The sequence below is a fragment of the Lissotriton helveticus genome, chromosome 8 (genome assembly GCF_964261635.1).
Source record: "Lissotriton helveticus chromosome 8, aLisHel1.1, whole genome shotgun sequence".
Lineage (NCBI taxonomy): Eukaryota > Metazoa > Chordata > Amphibia > Caudata > Salamandridae > Lissotriton > Lissotriton helveticus.
Genome location: NC_136069.1, coordinates 72,389,438 through 72,409,219, shown reverse-complemented (window position 1 = coordinate 72,409,219; position 19,782 = coordinate 72,389,438). Strand labels below are relative to the sequence as shown.

The following is a 19,782-nucleotide window of genomic DNA, read 5'->3' as shown; positions in this document are numbered from 1 at the left end:
GACTGGTTGCAAACCAGCCAAAGCGTGGGGAAGAGCTCAGCCTCGAACTCCTTCCAGATTTTTAGTGGAAGCGGGTCAAGCGGAGACCTGGATGTTATACCGAAGGCCACTCCCCTGAACTCCTCTGCAGACAGCTGCACAAATTCCACGTGGGACTTATCTGCCCCCTGTTCATGAGCGGACCCAAAAGTCAGTGGGCTGCCACAATCAGCCAATGCTAAAGTTTGTTGCTGCTCCACCCCCAGATCGTCAATGATCAGTTTGATTTTATCCTGGAAGAACCTGGCTAGGTTCTCACAGAGTTCCTGGGAGGGGGGAACTCATTCTTGGCACAGTCCGGACTGATAAGGCTATTCAAAAGATTAAAAATGCTGCGGGAGCTATTCGGGGCATCAAGAATCACCCTAGAGAAGTGCGCTGCCTTAACTCTATGGCTCTCCCTCTTATAATCCACCCGCTTAGCTTTCAAAGCAAGCCTGACATGCAACCAATTAGTACATAGGTTGCGTCACAAAATTACAGACTGGTTGTAAAAAGTTAGTGTACAGTTCGCAACCCCTTTTTGCAACCAGTCTCTCCATACATGTAGTCCACTTTGACTATCTGCATGTTGTTCATGGAGGGCTTCAGTAGAATGAACATTTCTAACCAACTAGCCCTTATTAGGCTCAAATGTCATGTCTGAGAAATTTTGCTTAAAAAAATAATTATGTTTGGAGAACTTTTATCTAGTGGATTTCTTGCCTATTCTGCACCGAAATCAAACTGAGAATTTGCTTTCTGGTGATTCTTTAAAAAAAACATTTTTTATTTGCATTTTTGTAGTCAAAACTCAACAATACAGTCATGAATTGTGCAGCACATACACTTCTACTCAACCCCCCCCCCCCCCCCCCCCCGAGCCCCAAGATTGAGTCTCGGTACATGGCATCTCGGTACATAGCATCAGGAACACACGAACACAATTCCCACCCTCCTCCGAGTGACGTTCGTAATATTTCTCATTGTCGATATTACTCTCTCCTCTCCAGTAGTGGGTCACTCCCACCCCCAGTATCCCCCCCTCACAGTCCCCCATCCAACCCATGGTAGTGCCTCCATTTGGACCATACTTTTAGGAATTTCTTGGGGCATCCCCTTGCTTTATAAGTTACTCTTTCGGCCGCCATATATAAGTCTAAACCCCTCCTCCATTCCTCTATTCCAGGCGTTTCCGCTGATCCCCAGTACTTTGCTATGTCCCTTTTAGCCACTACTAATGCAAGGACCAGAAATTTGAGGAGTGGGCGCGTCAGATCCACCTCATTTGTCATGCCCAACAGCGCCAACTTGGGTTCCTGTGGCAGGGTCACCCCCAGAACCTCCCCCAGTTCCGTGAATATGTGTGTCCAGTAGGTTTGTATTTTGCCACAGGCCCAAATAATGTGATAGAAGTCCCCTGCCAGTTGGCGACATCTAAGGCAGTATGGATCGTCTCCTTTTCCCATTTTAAGGAGTCTCACCCTATCATAGTAGGTTCTATGTAGTACATTAAACTGAATGAGGCGTAGTCTCGACTTAATCGCCACCTCCCGGGGGTGCATCAGTACTATTTCCCAGTCTAGGTCTTCCATTTCTCCCACCTCTCCCTCCCACACCCTCCTGAGTTTCGCCAGGTCGCCTAGCATATTATTGGTTAATGTTTTGTAGGTGAGGGAAACCGCCTGTCCCATTATCCGCTCCTGAAGGAGCCTGCCTTCTAGTGGTGCATACTCCGGTATGTCCGTTAGCGAGATGTTTTGGGCTCGCCACGCATGCCACAGCTGTGTGTATTTGAAGAGTTGTGAGCGGTGCAAACCAAATTCCGTGCTAAGTATCTGGAAGGACTTTAACCCCCCTTTGGCGATCACATCCCCAATATTCGAGATGCCTATATCGTCCCACCTTCGGAAGCCTCGCAGTTTATTGAGTTCCTTTAGCCACTGACAGTGCCAAATTGGCGTCTGTCGGGTAGGCCTTTTCTCCCATCCCATGCGCCTCGTAGCCTTAGTCCACGCAGTCAGAGTGAGTGCGGTTGCCGGGAGGAGAGGTGCACGTCCTGCGCCCCCCGTAGAGGTAGGACAGTAGGTTTTTGGATGACAGTTTAAGCCGTTCTAGTGCATAGGTCGGGTGGTCTGCCGGAGCGTGTAGCCAGTCATTTATCGGCGTCAAGTGTTCCACCCAGTAATAGGCCTCTAGGTTGGGGAGCGAGATTCCGCCGCAATACTGATGTCGTTGGAGCGTTGAGAGTGCCACCGGTGGTTGCTTCCCTAGCCACAGGAACGTACGAAGGTCCGCATGGACTTTGGCGATTGGGTAGAGGGTAATATTCATTTTGGAGAGCGTATAGAAGCTTAGGGAGAATGATCATCTTATACATAGCAGCACGGCCCAGGAGAGTAAGAGGCAACTGCCTCCATCGGTCCATATCTGCCACTGCATTGCCTATTATCCGTTCTAGATTCTTACGGAAAGATAGGGCCCTGTCCACGGTAATGTATATCCCTAGATAATGGAAACCTTCGGTAGTGGTCACAAGTTGCTCCGGCAAACTCCCCCACCGCTCCTGACCTCCCGGATCATAAAGAATAGATTTGTGCCAATTTATGGTGTGGCCTGCCTGGGAACCATAGTGTTCTAGTTCTCGAAATAACTCCGGGACAGTGGTCTCTGGTTTCGTAATGAATAACATGACATCGTCCGCGTAGAGTGATATCTTTTCTTGCGCGGGGTCCGAGTCCATCCTTGAGAAGCCGGTGATGCTCTCATTTTGCCTGATCCTAGCCGCCCGCATCTCTATAGTAAGTGTAAATAGGAGGGGGAAAAGGGGGCACCCCTGATGGGTACCTCTCTCTATTCGGAATTCGCGCGACAGTCTACCATTCACTCTTACCCGCGCTCTCGGCGCTGTGTATAGAAGTTGAATCCATCTCTGGAATTTTGGGCCAAACCCAAATTTTTGAAGCACTGCCTCAAACGCCTTTTCGGCATCGAGGGAGAGAAACCAATGTGGTTCCTTCCTACCCCGAACCTCCTGTAACCAGTTATGGGTATGCCGAAGATTCAGCTTCGTGGCCCTGTCAGGCAGAAAACCTGATTGATCCATATGGATAAGGTCCGGGACGACCGACCTGAGGCGCCCTGCCACGATAGTCGCTATGAGCTTCACCTCCATGTTAAGGAGGGAAATGGGGCGGTAGGAGGCACAATCCTCTTTCGGCTTGCCCTCTTTGTAGATCGGGACGATAGTGGCCAAGGCAAGGTCTGGCAGTAGACTTCCATCTTGGTACGTTTCGGTGAAAAGAGTCTTAAGATGAGGTATCAAGAGGTCAGGTGTGCGTTTAAAAAACTCGGCCGGGAAACCATTCGGCCCCAGGGTCTTACCCGGTTTCAATTTGGCTATGGCTTCCGATATATCATCCACTGTGATGTCTGCCTCCAAGACCGTGGTGGCCTCTGCGGAGAGCGTGGGTAGGTCCATCCTCGCCATATACTGTAGAGCAGTGTCACTCGTCCCCAGGTCCCATGCCACATAAAAAAGTTCGTAATGTGTGGCAAACGCATCCGCAATCATCACATCGTTATTTACCAGCCTCCCTTCTACGGTCCTAATCCTCTCTACCCATCTGGCCGCTTGTTCCTTTTTACTAAGCCATGCTAGCAGTCTGCCCGACTTATCCCCCACATCATACAGACGATGGAGGGTTGCCAGGGATTGGGTCTTTGCCTCGTTTGATACCAGCTCCCTATACTGCCTCTTGGCGTCTAATAGTTTTCTGAGAGTCCCGGTGTCCTTCAGAGTCTGGTAGTCCTTTTCTAAGCTTAGGATAGTGGCTTCCAGGGTAGTAACCGCGGCTTGCAGTTTTCTTCTTTCCTCACCCCGCCTACTCTGTATTCTGTCCCGTAGGACCGTGCCCTCGTTTTCCGACACGTAGACCTTAATATCTGCTCTGAGGCCACGCATAATCGCCGCGTTTTGAAGGTCCCAGGCCGCGAGGCGCCAGGAATGTCCTACATTACCCCGGGAACATCCCACCTTTACAAACAACGGCGAGTGGTCCGAAATTCCTCTTGCCTTGTATTCAGCCAAGTCGTCCCTCATCAAGTACTGTCTAGACATAAATATATAATCCAATCTCGAGAACACCCTGTGTGCCCCCGAATAGTAGGAATAGGCGCTCTGTGTCGGGTGTAGCCACCTCCAGACATCCGTAAGCCCTATGTTGTCCATCTGATAAGATAGGGCCGTCTGACTCCCCCCCCCCCCCATCTGCCGCCCCAGATCGGTCCTGCACGGTATTCATCACATCATTAAAGTCGCCTCCCTTGAATAGTGTTTGCTGTGTCTAGAAGAATGGACGCAATGGCTTTGAGTGTACGAGACTGCAGTTTAGGCGGGGCATAGACCGAGATGATAGTATATGTACGTCTGTTCCAGGTCCCTTGAACCCCCGCATAAGTACCCTGAGGATCTATCCAGGTGCGTCTGGTGCAAAACGGGGGTGTTTTTTTTACAATGACCGCCACCCCTCTGGAGTCTGTTGTATATCCCGCGTGAGCTAGCACTCTATGGCGCCCTCTCGCTATGAAGGCACATTGTGATCCCTTAAGATGAGTCTCCTGTAGTAAAGTGATATCTGGGTCTATTCTCTTAAGGTATGCGTTCACTAGGCCCCTTTTGACTTTGGAACCCAGTCCATTGACATTCCAGGTCAGGATACTAAGTGCCCTGTCTCCCCCTTGTGGTGTAGCTAGTGCACTTGCCATTGTAAACTTGGATACCTTTTCGAAGTTAGTCTCTGTAGTGGATTTGCGGTGTGAGGTTTCAAAGTGTATGACTGCATTTCCCCATCAACTGTCCCCTCCCCCCAACTTCTCTCCCTCGTTCCCCACCCTGAATTAACTTGGAGCTGCTCCCCCCACCCCCCACCCCACCTCCTTCCCCATCCAGTCTCATCCCAACACAGGACAGAGCTGTCTGTAGGAGTCGGTCTGTCGCCCACCCTCGCAACCCTCCCTTCAACTGATCTTTACCCTCCCCACCGAGGCGGAAAAGGGTGTGGGATCATGCACAATATGCACCCCCTAGAACAATAACAACTTTTGTAAAAAACAAGGGGTCGTGTCAACTTGCGTGCTTCAGGCCACCGGGCTGCCATCTCCAATAACCCACTCTACCAGCGTCTATGAATGTGAGTCTTGCGTAGCCACCTCTGGAGTACTGTTCTGCCCCGAAGAGTCCTGTTTCATGTTGCGGATCGCCTCCACCAGTGGGTGCACGGAGTCCCGTCTCTCATCCTCCTCCTCCTCCCCCCCAGATGTCCGGCACTCCAGCTCTTCCTCGTCATCTCCTTATTTATTTATTTATTTTATTTAGGAGATTTCTAGAGCGCATGGCTGCCCGTAAGCGTCCCAGCGCTGAACAAGTACAGGCGGAGTCAAGAGGGGAAGCCTACGGGAACAGCCAGGTTTTCAGAAATTTTCGGAATGCCAGAAGGTTGGGCTGTGCGCGGAGATCCGGGGGGAGGGAATTCCACAGTTTGGAGGCGTTATAAGAGAAACGCCGACCTCCTGATCGTGATCTCTTGATCTTAGGTGACAAGGTTAGGTGAGCATTCGAGGATCGGAGGGGTCTGGAGGTGGTGTATGGGGTCACCAGATCTTTGAAAATAGGGGGGGCTTTCCCGTTGAGAATTTTGTGCGTTAGACAGAGCGCCTTGAACTGCACTCTTTCCACGACGGGTAGCCAGTGCAGCGCTCTGATGGCCGGTTTGGCCGAGCAGGGGCTCTTGGTGTTGGTGAGGATCCGTGGGGCCGCATTCTGCACTACCTGTAGTTTAGTTGTTACTTTCCGCGGTGCGCCAAGATACAGTGCGTTGCCATAATCCAACCTTGACAGAATGAGGCCCTGGATCAGGAGTTTCCTTGATTGGAAAGGGTGCAGTGGTAGAATTTTCCGGGCGGAGCGCAGGAGCCCATAACAGACTGCAGCCGTTTTCCTTGCCTGGGTATGCATGGTGAGATTTTGGTCCAACCAAAGTCCGAGGCTTTTAATCTCGGATTTCGGGGTTGGAGGCTTACCCATGCATGGGGGCCAGAGGGAGTCTGGATGAAAATGGGACGGATTCCCCATCACCAGTATCTCAGTCTTGTCGCTATTGAGCTTCAAGTGAGATCTGTCCATCCAGCTGACTATGTCTCTCAAGCAGGAAAAAAGGTCGATGGTAGGATTTTCCTGCTGAGTGAGAGAGACAACCAGCTGAGTATCATCCGCATACGTCAGGAGTTTGATACCATATGGGGTGACTATCTTTTCCAGAGGGGACATATATACGTTGAAGAGCGTAGGGCTCAAGGAGGAGCCCTGTGGCACTCCGCAACGTATAGGGGTATCTTTAGATGTGTAACTACCCTCTATCACCTGGAAGGAGCGGTCGTGGAGAAACAAATTCAACCAAGACAAGGCGACACCTGTGATCCCAAGATCTCTAAGTCGCTGGACCAGGATCTGGTGGTTGACCGTGTCGAAGGCTGCACTCAGGTCCAGGAGGATCACTGCCACTGATCCTCCTGCATCCATGATCTTCCTGGCCTCCTCGACCACCGTCACCATCGCTGTTTCAGTACCCTGGCCAGGGCGAAAGCCTGTCTGTGAAGATTTAAGAAGTTCGTTTGCTTCAAGGTAGTTAGACAGCTGGGTATTGATGAATTTTTCTGTCATCTTGCTGATACACGGGAGGAGGGAGATAGGCCTGAAGTTAGATAGATTGAGGGGGTCTAAATTGGGTTTTTTAAGTAGAGCCCTAACCTTCGCCTTCTTCCAGCTAAGGGGCACCAATCCATCTGCTAAAGAGGCATTGATCAAGTTTACCATTGGTGCAAGAATAGTAGATGCTACCTGTTTTAAGATTTTGACCGGGGCAGGGTCGGATGGTGAACCACTCTTAAGTGATTGAAAAATGGGGGACAGGGTGTCCGTACTAATGGGGGTGAAAGTGTCAAGTCCCGGGTTAAGGTTCTGGATCTGTGTTGGGGACATGGATGCTGGGTCCATAGGGGTAAGCGGCGGAAGTTGCTGAAGGATATTTTGAATCTTTTGATCGAAGAACATGGCCAGCTTATCACAATGGTTATCCGACAGGTCAGTCGGGCATGTGGGCTCTGGTGTTTTTAAAAGTTGTTTTACGATTTGGAAAGTCTCCCTCGACGAGCACGATGCAGCATTAATTTTCTCCTGAAAAAAGACCATTTGGGCATTTTTCAGGGCTTTTTTGTAGTTAAGAATGGCCAGTCTATACTCCTTCTTACTATTAGGGTCGAAGTCTATCCGCCATACTCTTTCCGCCCTTTTTCAGAGCTTTTTCAGAAGGCGAGTCTCCTGGGTAAACCATGGGGAAGAGGGTTTTTTACGGGATGTCAGATGAGGTTTTTTTTGAAGAATCGTGTTGAGAGAGTTTTCAATCCAAGATGAGAACTGAGAATCCGCTATGACGGGGTCAGTTTCGTGGCTTGGTTTAGAAAGTTCCAAGACCTGCTTCCATTTTTCGATGTCTAGTTTGGCCCAGGGGCGAGCCGGTCTGCCGGGAGGTTGGATAGGAGGTGAGATGGTTGGAATCTCTCACCTAAAGGGGGTAAGTAAGTGGTCCGACCAAGGCAGAGGGATCGGAGCATTTGTTTTAGCATCATCAATGTTGCAAATAATAGGATCGAGTAAGTGTCCAAGATTGTGCGTAGGTTGGTAGCTCTGAAGATGGAGATGCAGAGTGGCCAGGTCTAAGAGCAATTCTGATGCGGTCTTATCTTCGCTCTTGTCAAAGTGGATATTAAGATCCCCTAAAATTACCAGGTTGGGTAGAGTGCTGGACATGGCCGTGGAGAATTCCAGGAGGGAGCTACAAAATTGCCCCAGGGCTCCTGGTGGACGGTAGATGAGAACTCCTGAGAGGGAGTTACATGGGGATACTTGGAAACTAAAATGTACATTTTCACAGTCCAATAGGGGGCTATCATGAAATCTACATGAAAGGTGGTCCTTGTGGATAATAGCTGTCCCTCCTCCCTTTCCCTTCGCTCGGTCTAAGTGTTGCACAAGGTAGCCCTGAGGTAACGCCTGTACGACATCATAGTCTGAGTCTGGAGTGAGCCATGTCTCAGTGAGGAACAGAATCTCAAATTGCTCCTCTTCTAATAGCATATAAATTTCGTGAGCATGTTTGGGCAGGGATCTACAGTTGAAAAACGCCATAGTAATAATAGTCAGAGGTGCTTGGCTTTCCAATGCTGCAGTGAGTTTAAATAAGCAGTGAGGACAGTGGGCCTAAGAGCTCTCACCTTTAAGGATATTAATGCAGGAGGGTTGGAGGGGCTGGTTCAGTTGGAGCAGGGAGTCTCTGGAGTATGGTAGCCTTGCCTGAATAGGCAGTTCCAGGGTACCTGGCCCTAGGCTCGTCCTGGCGCGGACGGGCGCAGACGGGCATGCCTTATGCGCGCCCGCTGCGCTCGTCCGCTGCGCTTCCGCCAAAGGCACATATTGATCAGTAGGGGGAGGGCGTTAAGGGGGGTGTGGCCTCGAAGGGGCGTGGCCTCGGTGCACGCCGGCAATGGCGTCTGCAAGTGTTTGTTTGGACAAAGTCCACGACAGCGCTAAGATCCGCTGCGCGGGTTGCCAGAATATGGGTTACAGTCCCAGGAGTTAGCCGAGGTGAGGTAGGTTTAAAAACACAATTAATACACACAGTGACACTCAGATTTCTAAAAATACGAGTAACGCTCCCGGCTTCCGCCTCAGGAGTACAGTTCTGATGCAGCGCTCGTTCTCAGCGCCTTTTAAGCTTGGGCGGGGGGCGTGGCCTCGAAGGGGCGTGGCCTCTGTGCACGCCGGCAATGGCGTCAGCAAGTGTTTGTTTGGACAAAGTCCGCGACAGCGCTAAGATCCGCTGCGCGGGTTGCCAGAATATGGGTTACAGTCCCAGGAGTTAGCCGAGGGGAGGTAGGTTTAAAAACACAATTAATACACACAGTGACACTCAAATTTCTAAAAATACGAGTAACGCTCCCGGCTTCCGCCTCAGGAGTACAGTTCTGATGCAGCGCTCGTTCTCAGCGCCTTTTAAGCTTGGGCGGGGGGCGTGGCCTCGAAGGGGCGTGGCCTCGGTGCACGCCGGCAATGGCGTCAGCAAGTGTTTGTTTGGACAAAGTCCGCGACAGCGCTAAGATCCGCTGCGCGGGTTGCCAGAATATGGGTTACAGTCCCAGGAGTTAGCCGAGGTGAGGTAGGTTTAAAAACACAATTAATACACACAGTGACACTCAAATTTCTAAAAATACGAGTAACGCTCCCGGCTTCTGCCTCAGGAGTACAGTTCTGATGCAGCGCTCGTTCTCAGCGCCTTTTAAGCTTGGGCGGGGGCGTGGCCTCGAAGGGGCGTGGCCTCGGTGCACGCCGGCAATGGCGTCAGCCTTCTGAGCGGATGTGTTTCCGTAGGGCGCTAAATCGAGATCCTGCTACGGAAGGTTCCCCCGGAGATTCGGATCGTCCTCTCCGTGTGCCGCCTGAGGTATTTCCCTGGTACGGTGTCGTCGGCGTCTGGGTCTTCACCCTTCTCCGTGGCTTTGGCAATTCCCACTGTGATCCTTGCCTTAGTGTCTTGTCCAGTTCTTTGCGTCCCGCAGTCTCTCTGCTGTGAAGTATTGGGCGTTCCTCGAGCCACTGCCAAGCATCGTCCGGATGGGTGAAGAAGATTGACTTGTCTTTGTAAAGTACCTTGAGCTTGCGGGGAAAAGAAGCATGTAGGAGATATTGTATGTCCTTAGTTTCGCCTTCACTGCATCGAAGTAGCGTCGTTGTTTCTGGACCTCTTGGCTTTAATGCGGGAATATTATGATATTCGTATTCTCCAGTCGGATCTCTCCCATTTTCCTCGCTTCCCGCAATATCAGATCCCTGACGGCGAAGTTGAGAAATCGTGCAAAGACCGGCCTGGGTCTCGCACCTTCCGGGGGTTTTGCCAGTAGGGCTCTATGCGCCCTCTCGATGACGAAGCACGACGAGAACTGTGCTGACGGAAAGGTGTCAATCAGCCAGGAGTGGAGGAATGATGCCATATTTGTCCCTTTGATCCCCTCTCTAAAGCCCACAAAGCGCAGGTTGTTGCGTCTCGCTCTGTTTTCGGCATCATCCACCTTCCACAGTAATTGTCGATGGGATGCTTGGAGTTCCGCCATGTCCTTCCTCAGAGTGGAGATCGAATCCTCCGTCTCTCCTATCCGTGTTTCCGTCGCCGTCACCCTGTCGGATAACTTTCGGAAGTCTTGCCTCAGCAGCGTTACCTCTGAGCCCACTTCTCCAATTTTGACCTCCAAGGCCGCTCTGGATTCCTGGATATCAGTTCTCGACGCTTGAATGGCTGCCATCAGCCAGTCTGTGTCCGTCCTTGCTTCCGAGGCTGCATTGACGGTCTCGATTGGGTGTCGCGATGTCGCGAAGTTATCCATGGGTCCCTGTTTAGGAGGTTTGGGTAGAGTGTCTTTCTTCCCCATAGTTAGTGATGCCAGTGATGTTCCCTTTCGTGAAGGCTCTGATTCTTGTTGAGTCCGGTAGACTAGTCGCTTCTGGGGATGTTGGGGAAGCCCTCTCGGTCTGCGCATTCCGCTCCGAGGGCCTGGGTATTGTTGCCTCCCCTCTCCGCCAGCCCAGCGTGCCACAGGCTGCACTTCTACCAGGTCCGTTTCTTCCCCCTGTCACAGCCCCCAGGGTGTCACCTGCTTGCTGTCTTCTTGGAGTGTGATCGGTGGGTCCGTGCTGGCCAGTATCCCTCCCCTGCGACCCCCCGCCGCCGGGCGTCCCTCTTCCAGGTGTGGAGTCGGCCTCTGGCGCCCCTACAGAGTCGCAGTCCTGTGTGCGAGCGAAACTGCACCGGGGGAAGACAAGCACTGAATCTTCTGTGGGGCACTGTATTTGTTTCTCCACATGAGCCGGGGCCGATGCTGCATCTAGGGCGCATTCACTGTGGCTCACCCCCACTGGAGCTCGTCACCCGGGCCCCCATCCGCTGGGCCTCCGATGTCGTGGGGCGCACCCTCAGTGCAGCAGGAGCAGCTTGTCGCCGTAGTAGGCAGAGGGGACCCCCAAGCAGTCTTCCGCCCCGTCTGACCCGTCTATGGGCCAGTGCAGTTCAGTGTCGGCCAAGGGAAGGGGGGGGACCAGGTCACAGAGGTCCCACACCCACCAGCCCCTCCATGTTATGGTGGCTTACCCCCGTACAGCAGGGGCCGCCTGTCGCAGCGTGGGGCTGGGGGGCACCCCCGAGTGATTTCCGCCCGCTCCAAACCACTCACGGGCCGGTGCTGTTCAGTCTCAGCCCCCGGCGTGGTGCTGGTTGCTCCACTGTGGTTGGGGCCCGGCGTGAGGCCCTTGCTGGGATCGTTGCGCAGCCTCTGCCGCCATGTTGGTAAAGTTCCCGCGGGGCGATGTTGGAGCCCCTACGGTCCCACGGCCGCTGGAGTGCCCAGACTCCGACCCCCGCTCAGGCTCCCGCGGTCTACACTCCCGGACGCTCAGTCCCTTTCTCGGCGCCGTAAGGGATGCGCCTCCGGTGCTACCGATCATTGCCGGCTCATGTTGGTCGCCATCTTGGTGAAGGGCAGCCGGGAGTCGGGGCCCCCGAGTGCCGTTATTCCAGTTCCGGAGGTCCCACCGGATGCCCCACAGCACCCCCACGGGCGTATGACACCTCGACAGGCCAACACAGGTTCCGCCAGCCGTACCCTAACGCCGGAGCCGCCTCTCAGCAACTGCCGCCGCCATCTTGCCACAAGAGGATTTCCCGGTCGGCAGCACGTAGTCTATTTTAACGGGTACGGGGGCCGCTGCGCTGCAGGAGGGTCGGCTCCACAGTGTCCCTGGATAGTAACGCCGCCTTTGTAGGATTTCGGGATTCGTGGGTCATGTAAGTTAGTCGGATATCGAGTCAGCTCTCCGGGAGCTCCTGAGCCTCACGTCCTAGCTCGCCATGAAGTTGGCCACGCCCCCTTTCTGGTGATTCTTAAGACTCGACCGGTATCAAAAGGCGCTCTTGGCTTCTTTATGAGAAAATATTGCTGTAAAACATTATTACAAGGATTGCAGGAGTACTTGTGACCTTGGCTTTCATGCACCTCCTCCATTGTTGGTCCTTCAATCAGACATTTATGAGTGCACACTGATGCGAGTAGCTCCTAGTGCAAAGTCACACTTTCGCAGCACAGCCTTTTCTTGTACTAAACCACCAGTTGATCCCAGAGATGGTGGTAAAACACAGAAGTGCTCTTACATTGGTACCAACTCATCACAGGTTTTGAGGACACTGGACCAAATCAGACTTCTAAAGCCTTACCTCTCCATCCAGTAGGAAGGAAGAGAAGTCTCTGCTTAAATGCCTTTTTTCAGCTGTTGAGCCAGTTTCGCTTGAATGTCCCAGTCCAGCAGCACCATCAATGGTGGTTTTTAGGTATTGACTGTTTAATAGATTGACATGTTTGAATAAGACACATCCCCATATCATTTCAAAACAGTGGTAAGTAGTAATACGATGCATTTATTTAATATATTAGTGTATTTTTAATAGCCCATTACTTTGATTGTGAATGGCTAAAATGTAGCCATTTAGGTGGTTGAACATTAAACTCCTTTCAATCCTCTAGATGTTTTCGTAGTTCAGGTTTCTGCTTTGTTCTTTGTGAGGTAGCAACAGAAAATATTCCTAATTTGGACAACTCCAGTGCTCAGCTACTGTTTTTTGTAGATATCTCTTGGCATGACTGAGTTGGGTTAATTTGATGATTGTAATATATTTACTTAGCAACATCCAACAAAAAGTTCCCATTTTTGCTTCATGCTTTGCGTTCAGCTGAGCTCTGCTAAAACCATTCGTTCAGGATCTTACAGATCCATGGCCGTTCCAATCTCCTTTGCATTCTTCATGGGCCGTTACATTGTAGAAAATGGACTACATAAGTTGTCCCCCTATGATGTTCACTGAAGGAAGGGGTCCCGACCAACTTCTCCTCACCTGAGTAGGGTGTGCTGCTTTGAGGTGGATTTGGAATGCATATCTTTTAAAGTGGTGTCCCTTTTACTTTTTAGGTCAAGCCTAGCGCAGCGCGCATGCGCTACTTTATTGGGAGGCCTCTTGGAATCACTCCAGACTTTCTCAAAACTTGTCCGTGTGGTTTTTCAACTTCCACACATTCTATTGGCCTTTGCGTGTGGCTTTCAAAAATGAAAGCATGCAATTGGCCAAAGGGGGTGCATGTCCCACCTTTTCTGTAAATGTTCACTCCCACGGCACCCAACTGTCGGGAGCGAGCAGCAGCGCGCTGGGTGCCAGCTGCATTTCTCGTCGTGGATCATTAATCACAGCGCGGTCGCTTTCAGTTTAGCGGCTGCGCTTGTTTTTTTCACTCCCCGCCTCACTCCCATGGCATCCGCGCCCACTTCACAACCCCTAACTTCCCTACCACATCGCTTCTACGAAACCACTCCACACTACCCTTCTACCCCTCACCCTGAAAATGTATTCTAACTCCTTTCCACACATTCCCTCTTGCACACCCTTTCGCTGCCCTCCCGTACTCATTTGCCTCCGACACTCCAATTCTTTGCTTGAGTCCTATCTTGCCTCCACAACCCTCACTGGGTCGCTATCTCACTTCCAAGCTCCATCCCCTCATGCCTTTATCACCTCCTTTTACTACCCACCCCATCCTCACTGCCCTACTTCGCCTCCCTCATTCCTCATCTCCTACTTTACCACCCTCCCCACATCCTTCATAGCCACGCCCATTCCTTCTCTCACCCTCACACTCTTTACTCTCCATTCCCTGTTCCACCAGCCACCAATCGCCCCTTCTTGCCCTTGTTCCTCCCCAGCTCTCGTCCAATATCCACTAATCGCTTTCTCCCCCAACATACTAACTTACTCTATGCCCACTCATTCCTTCACCCATTCTGTGTCCTCGGTGTTGTACGTGTAGCACGTGCTCTGCATTTACCTTGTATTGTGTGCTTACCTCTGTGTACTCTCTTCTACTGGTACTTGATTTACGTGTACTCTGATATTTCTATGTCTTTTCACCCTTTTTAAATGCGCTACCACCACCTGAATGACTTCCATATCGACCTTGCATGCTGCACGTGTACTCTGTGCTGTGTGGCAGTCGTGATTTGATTTGATTTGATTTGTAGTTTTATAAAGCGCACTTATGCCCTTGTGCGTCTTGGCGCTGGGGGAAGAGACCTTGTCCTGGTGTGCGCATGCTTTGTGCTCAGCATGTTTTATGTGCAATATACTGCTACCTTGTGTTTCGTGGCCTGCCTTGTTCTGTGGACTCGGTGCTGTACAGCTTCCGCCCTCTTACCTGTGTTTTACTTGCACCCTTTCTACCCCGTGCTTTGCGTACACTAAGCTCCAAGTATGTGTTGCCACAACAGGGCCCTACTGTGACCTCTGATGTGCATATATTTTACAACATATTGCCATGTGTTACATGTGTGGTGTATATTCTGTGTTCTACACTTACTCTGCGCTATACACACATGCACTCTGCTCAACTTACACCATGTTTTCCGGATTTTACATGTATTTGTGCTCACTGCAGGGGACAGTGTTCAACCTTATGGTCACAGGTCCAAATCCGGGCAAATTCACTCAGCCTTTCATCCTTTCTGAGGTCGAGAAAATGAGTACTATTGAGTTGGGAACCAGTAGACATCTGTTATTCAGCACCAAGATGCCCCTTTGAGGGTGAAAGTGCGCTTTACAAATAAACGTTATGTTATGTTACTATGACGAACTGCCCCCATCTAACAATCAAAACTAGAACAAAAAAGCAATAGAACAGGCAGGGACAAATTGACAGCATTGTATAAACAAAAAAACTAGAACACATTTTTGTTGTTAATTATGTTTTTTATTACGGTACTTCAGTTGTATATAATGTTTTCTAAGTTATATATAAGGTGACAAAAATGGTTGTACCACTTTTTTATTATAACTTATAAACATGCTGCACAACATTCACAATGCTCTACAACACATATTAAAAACGTTAACAAAGCCAACTGCTCTGTCTGAACACTTATAAGGCCCCAAAGGCGAGACCTATTGGCTATACCAATGCTTGTTCTGTTTGGTGCCTTGTCTGCTGGTGTCTCAGTCGGAAGACGAGACATAGTCAGTTAGCAGAGATGGTTTTTTTCCCGCTTAGTTTTAGCTTGACTTGCACCAGGCACTGGTACATCGAGTTACGACCTCACTTCCTCTAGAGAACTTGCCCCTGGGTCTGTCTGGGTATTCTTTACTCTGCATGACTAGGTTCCGATTGAATCTCCTTCACCATTTATTGGCCGTTCCCGCAGGATTCACACGTTTGAAGGGTACCTGCGGCTGCGACACTAGGTCTCCGCAGGATACCCTTCACTTTGTTTTATTATGTCCTTTTTACCTAGAGCCGAGAAGGAAGTTTTTAGTAAGGATATTGAAAAATAAAAGACTGAGACATGCCAAAGCAGCCCTCCTTTTTTTACAAAAAGCCTCAGACCCATATACTCTGTTATGTGTAATAAGCTTTATTAAGGTCGCCATGAGTTTCATAATCAATCAACGCAAAGGATAAGATCCAACTCCAATGTAGAGTTTGAATGTCACTTTGAGCTTCGTGGTGGAGGGTGCTTCTGTTTTGTTACCCCCAGTTGATAAGAATGAGTCTTTCTCCAGGTGTGCATACAGCTAGCATTTGCTGTGTTTCGTGCTTCATAAGCGTTGGAGGAACCAGGGGGGTGCTTTTCTGTTTTAGCGCCATGAGTCCTCAGGCCTTTAATCCAACATGCCTTCGCTCCTCTACCTCTTGTAAATAGTTGGTTACCCTGTGCTTTTTTGTTTGATACTGGGCATGTGGGAATACAATTCCATTGTGGCATGCAATGGCTTTGTCTCACTGGGGATATTCCTCTTCTGCATGATCCTGGTCAGGACCCCCTGGATGAGCACCACTGTTGATGGACGTGGGCCCGGCATTTGTACCCTGTGTAGTAGTTCCCAGCCATCACTGAGTGCTCATCTGACTCAAGGGATGATTTTTGCTTGTTGGGTGCTTGCCACATCACTAGAACCTGGCTGTACAGGTCACCAGGAACCAGTATGGTCCGTCTTGTCTGCACCGTGTGCCCTCCTCCACTCAATGGTTTTCTGCTCTGGTCTCCTTGTTTATTCACGACCTCATCTGACCGTCTGTGCTATCAATGAGTTGACACTATCGGATCATGTCTGTCTGTGCCCCGGTTGATGGGTCCAAGACAGTGAGTTCAGCACGTTGTGATTGGAGCACTGGGATCTTGCACTCACTCCACCGCCAACTTGGCTACTTCCACCCAACTGTTTTTAATGACACGTTTAGTTAATTTTGCAGCATATGCAAGTCATTTGGAAACAAATCGCAGCCATATTGGAATTTATGATACCCGAAATGTTAAAAAACAAACCTTGCTCTCTGCTATGGGCATAGTACAAAATGTATGCTCCTTCTATGCCACAATTTGGATCAGTTGCCTGAGTGGCACTATGTTTTTTTGACATCTGATAATTTTATCGGAGTTCAAGGGTAAGCGTTTCAGACAGAAGTGCCACCTGATGCTCTGCTGGCAGAAACCTAACAGTTCTTCCTCCTCCTGAGCTGGCATGGAAAACAGAGGATGGTGAATGGAGCATTCACCAACCTCGAAAGGAGCCCCAAAGCCTTGATCTTTCTGAGGGACAAAGATATATGTGAGCTGTATTTGAACAACACCTGTTTTTAAAGCAGTTAGAAAGTGGGATAAAATCTGTTGACAGCAGTAAATGAAAACAAAACTGTGAAGTTACTAATTATTATTAAGTTATCCAAACTTATTCAACAAAAGGATTAAGATTATATTAACAATAAGCTTTTTTACATTTTTAATGAGCAGCTCCTTTATGCACACTTGGTCTGAATTGGGTGCTGGTCACTTGATCTTGCTTTTACAGAAGAGATATTTTGAGCGTAAGTAGCTGAATAGCGATTTGAAGCCGGTTTAAATGGCAATTGAGTGAATGTACAAAACGCTTTATAAAATGCAATGTTAAAACCAAAAAGGCACTTTGTAACATAGATTTATTGTAACTAATTTCTTTCTACATTTGTAGATTTCAAGGTTGTTCCCCAGATGTAACTGGACGGTACCGTTATAAATATTTTGAACGGTAGGTGTATGAAAAGTGGGCGACATGTATTTTTTGGCCGCAAGAACAGTTATTTTGTTTGTTTATTTTGTTTGTTTATTTTGTTTGTTTTCTTTATACTCCTGAATGTACTTGATTTGGGATTATGGAGCTTTACTAAGGTTAGAATGTGTTCTTGCTACCAGAGGTGTGTAGTACAGATGTGACCTATTAATAAGCGCCAGTCTAGGGTGAGACCATGACTTGTGTATGATGTGTGTACCAGAAAGCCTTTCATGCATTGACAAACAGTATGTGTTGTGGCTGAGAACATAGGTTTTCTCTGGATATTAGCATGAATAGTTCACTTAACAGTTGCATTTTGTTCATTTATTAGCCATTACCATAATTCATATCATGTGCATTCTCATATGGTAAAAAGCACACTTTCGCACATGCTTCTCTTCAACAACCTTTTCACAAGTTTTAAGTTCAGTAGTTAGTTTGATTTAGGTTGATAAGAGCACACTGATGTAGATAGAATGTATAGATGTTCATAATGTACTCTACATTGGCTCATTTAGCCTAGAGCAGTGTTCCTCTGTTGGTCACCACCACCCGTAGCTTCCCTTTGTCCCTGATTCTACACTCTGGTGGTACGCGGTAGGGCTACTGTGCCAGGACAGCTCTGGGCTGAAAGTCAGCCTGCCTCCTTCTAACTGGGATTAATTGCTATGAGGATAGGTAATTCTTTTAACTAGATTCAGCGCCTTTTCTCTGTGAGGCTGGGATTCAAACCTGGTGTCCTTTGTTCCAACGCCAGCAGCTGTAGCCACTAGGCCACATCTCCTGGACTCATTTGAGCATAAGTCTCTAAGTGATATCTTCTGGTTTCACAGTAATCTACTTCATTAATTACACAATGCAGGTATCTACTGGCTGCACCTTTTTATCTCCTGCCCAGAAAGTGCTGACTGCCATCCTCGGTTCTCACTGGGCACCACCTTTGGGGATACGCACACTACCCAGAGGGCACTGGGCACACTAGTCCACCCTGTCTGCAAGGCACAGGCATGCACTGTGCCCAGTGGACACTGGCTTTAGAGTGTGCCCTTTGACCGTTCCTTACACACATTTTTCCACTACCAAATGGGCATTGTCTTTTTGTGTCATTGTTTGCATTCTTGCAGACAGCTCAGTGTGCCCAGGACCACACCACCAGTACCACCTTGGTATGTTAGTTTAGGTTAAGTTCTTACTAAGTGCAATGTACACCCTGGGTGTCTTGGCGATGGGAAAGAATAAAGTAATCTAACAGCATTCTATCAGAGACAAAATTCAAAGGAACAGGAAGCTAGCATGGTTGACGGAAAAGCAAAGTCTTCTACACTTGCAGAGGTCTGAATCCTGCTGGAGTTGGAGAAGGAGAGAATTCTGTTCAGTCCCTGCGGCCACAGAAAAAGCTCTTCCACCTAAAGTTGTGAACTGATATTTCGGTATCTCAAGAAGAGATTGGCCCCAAGATCTAGGCAGCAATTTAAGGTTATACCAGTTGATGCACTGGTGCAGCAGAGAAAGGCTGGGACTTTAAATCACTTTGTGAGTGAGATCCAGAAATTTGGACATGATTCGTTCCTTCACCTGTAGCCTAAGAGCGGCCAGAGCTGGGAAATGTGATCCCTTAACTTTGGACCCAGAGCAATACCGAGCTGCATAATTCTGCGTACGCTGGAGTTTGACCTGATTGATCAAGGTAAACTGAGTTGCAACAGTCCTAACGTGCCAAAATAAATGGATTAAAAATGTGCACTTTATGTCAGAATACAAAGAGATGGAGAATGCGTAGTGGCGTGGGCGAACTGAGATAACAACCCACAAAAGTTAACTTACATTAATGTTGAATTTTACTACACAGTGGAACCAAAAGAGGATCACGTGATGCGCGTCAGCGTCAGAACCTAGGACGAACAAACACGGAAGTTGAAACAACAACTGCTGTACCGAAAACAATTTAAAAAACATGTCTCGCTCTCGGAAACGCAAGTAGTCTCGCCGCATCCCCCACTCTGAACTCTCAACTACGTCAAGTTCAGAGCGCAGCGCTTCCATTTTTCCAGCTTAGCGCGACACGCTGAAGAAACAAGGGACCATGCACCAAAAAGAAAGGTTTCAAGCTACAAAGATCCTTCGCCCTACTGTGAAGGGTAGACAGCAGCCCAGAGAAAAAGACAGACAGGCCACCTCCAGTCCCTGTCCTGAGGAGAACCCCTGAATATTGTGAGGGTTCGAAACGCGTTGACTCTACGCTGGAATATGAATCATAATGGGTGTTGCAGAAACACAGTTTAAATAATCTTTTCCTGCAAATCAGACCCTTATACAAAACAGTTTCCAGTGTAGTAGACAGGCAGGCCTTAACAAACTATTGAATGGCCGCTTGTTTGTGTATTTATGATATTTGGACTGGTGCCCCATAAATGTTATATTTGGAGGCATCCCCCCCTTGTGTGTGTATATATGGTGTCTATATGAATGTTTTTCATTTCTT

General features: G+C 49.2%; 1 protein-coding gene across 1 annotated transcript in view; it reads left to right on the top strand.

Moving 5' to 3' along the window:
* CFAP91 (cilia and flagella associated protein 91) overlaps positions 1 to 19,782 on the top strand; it is a 449,409-nt gene that overhangs the window by 115,594 nt on the left and 314,033 nt on the right. The window contains exon 4 of the mRNA XM_078656654.1: positions 17,220 to 17,276. Coding sequence (XP_078512780.1) covers positions 17,220 to 17,276 — 57 coding nt within the window. The remainder of the gene's footprint in view (positions 1 to 17,219; positions 17,277 to 19,782) is intronic.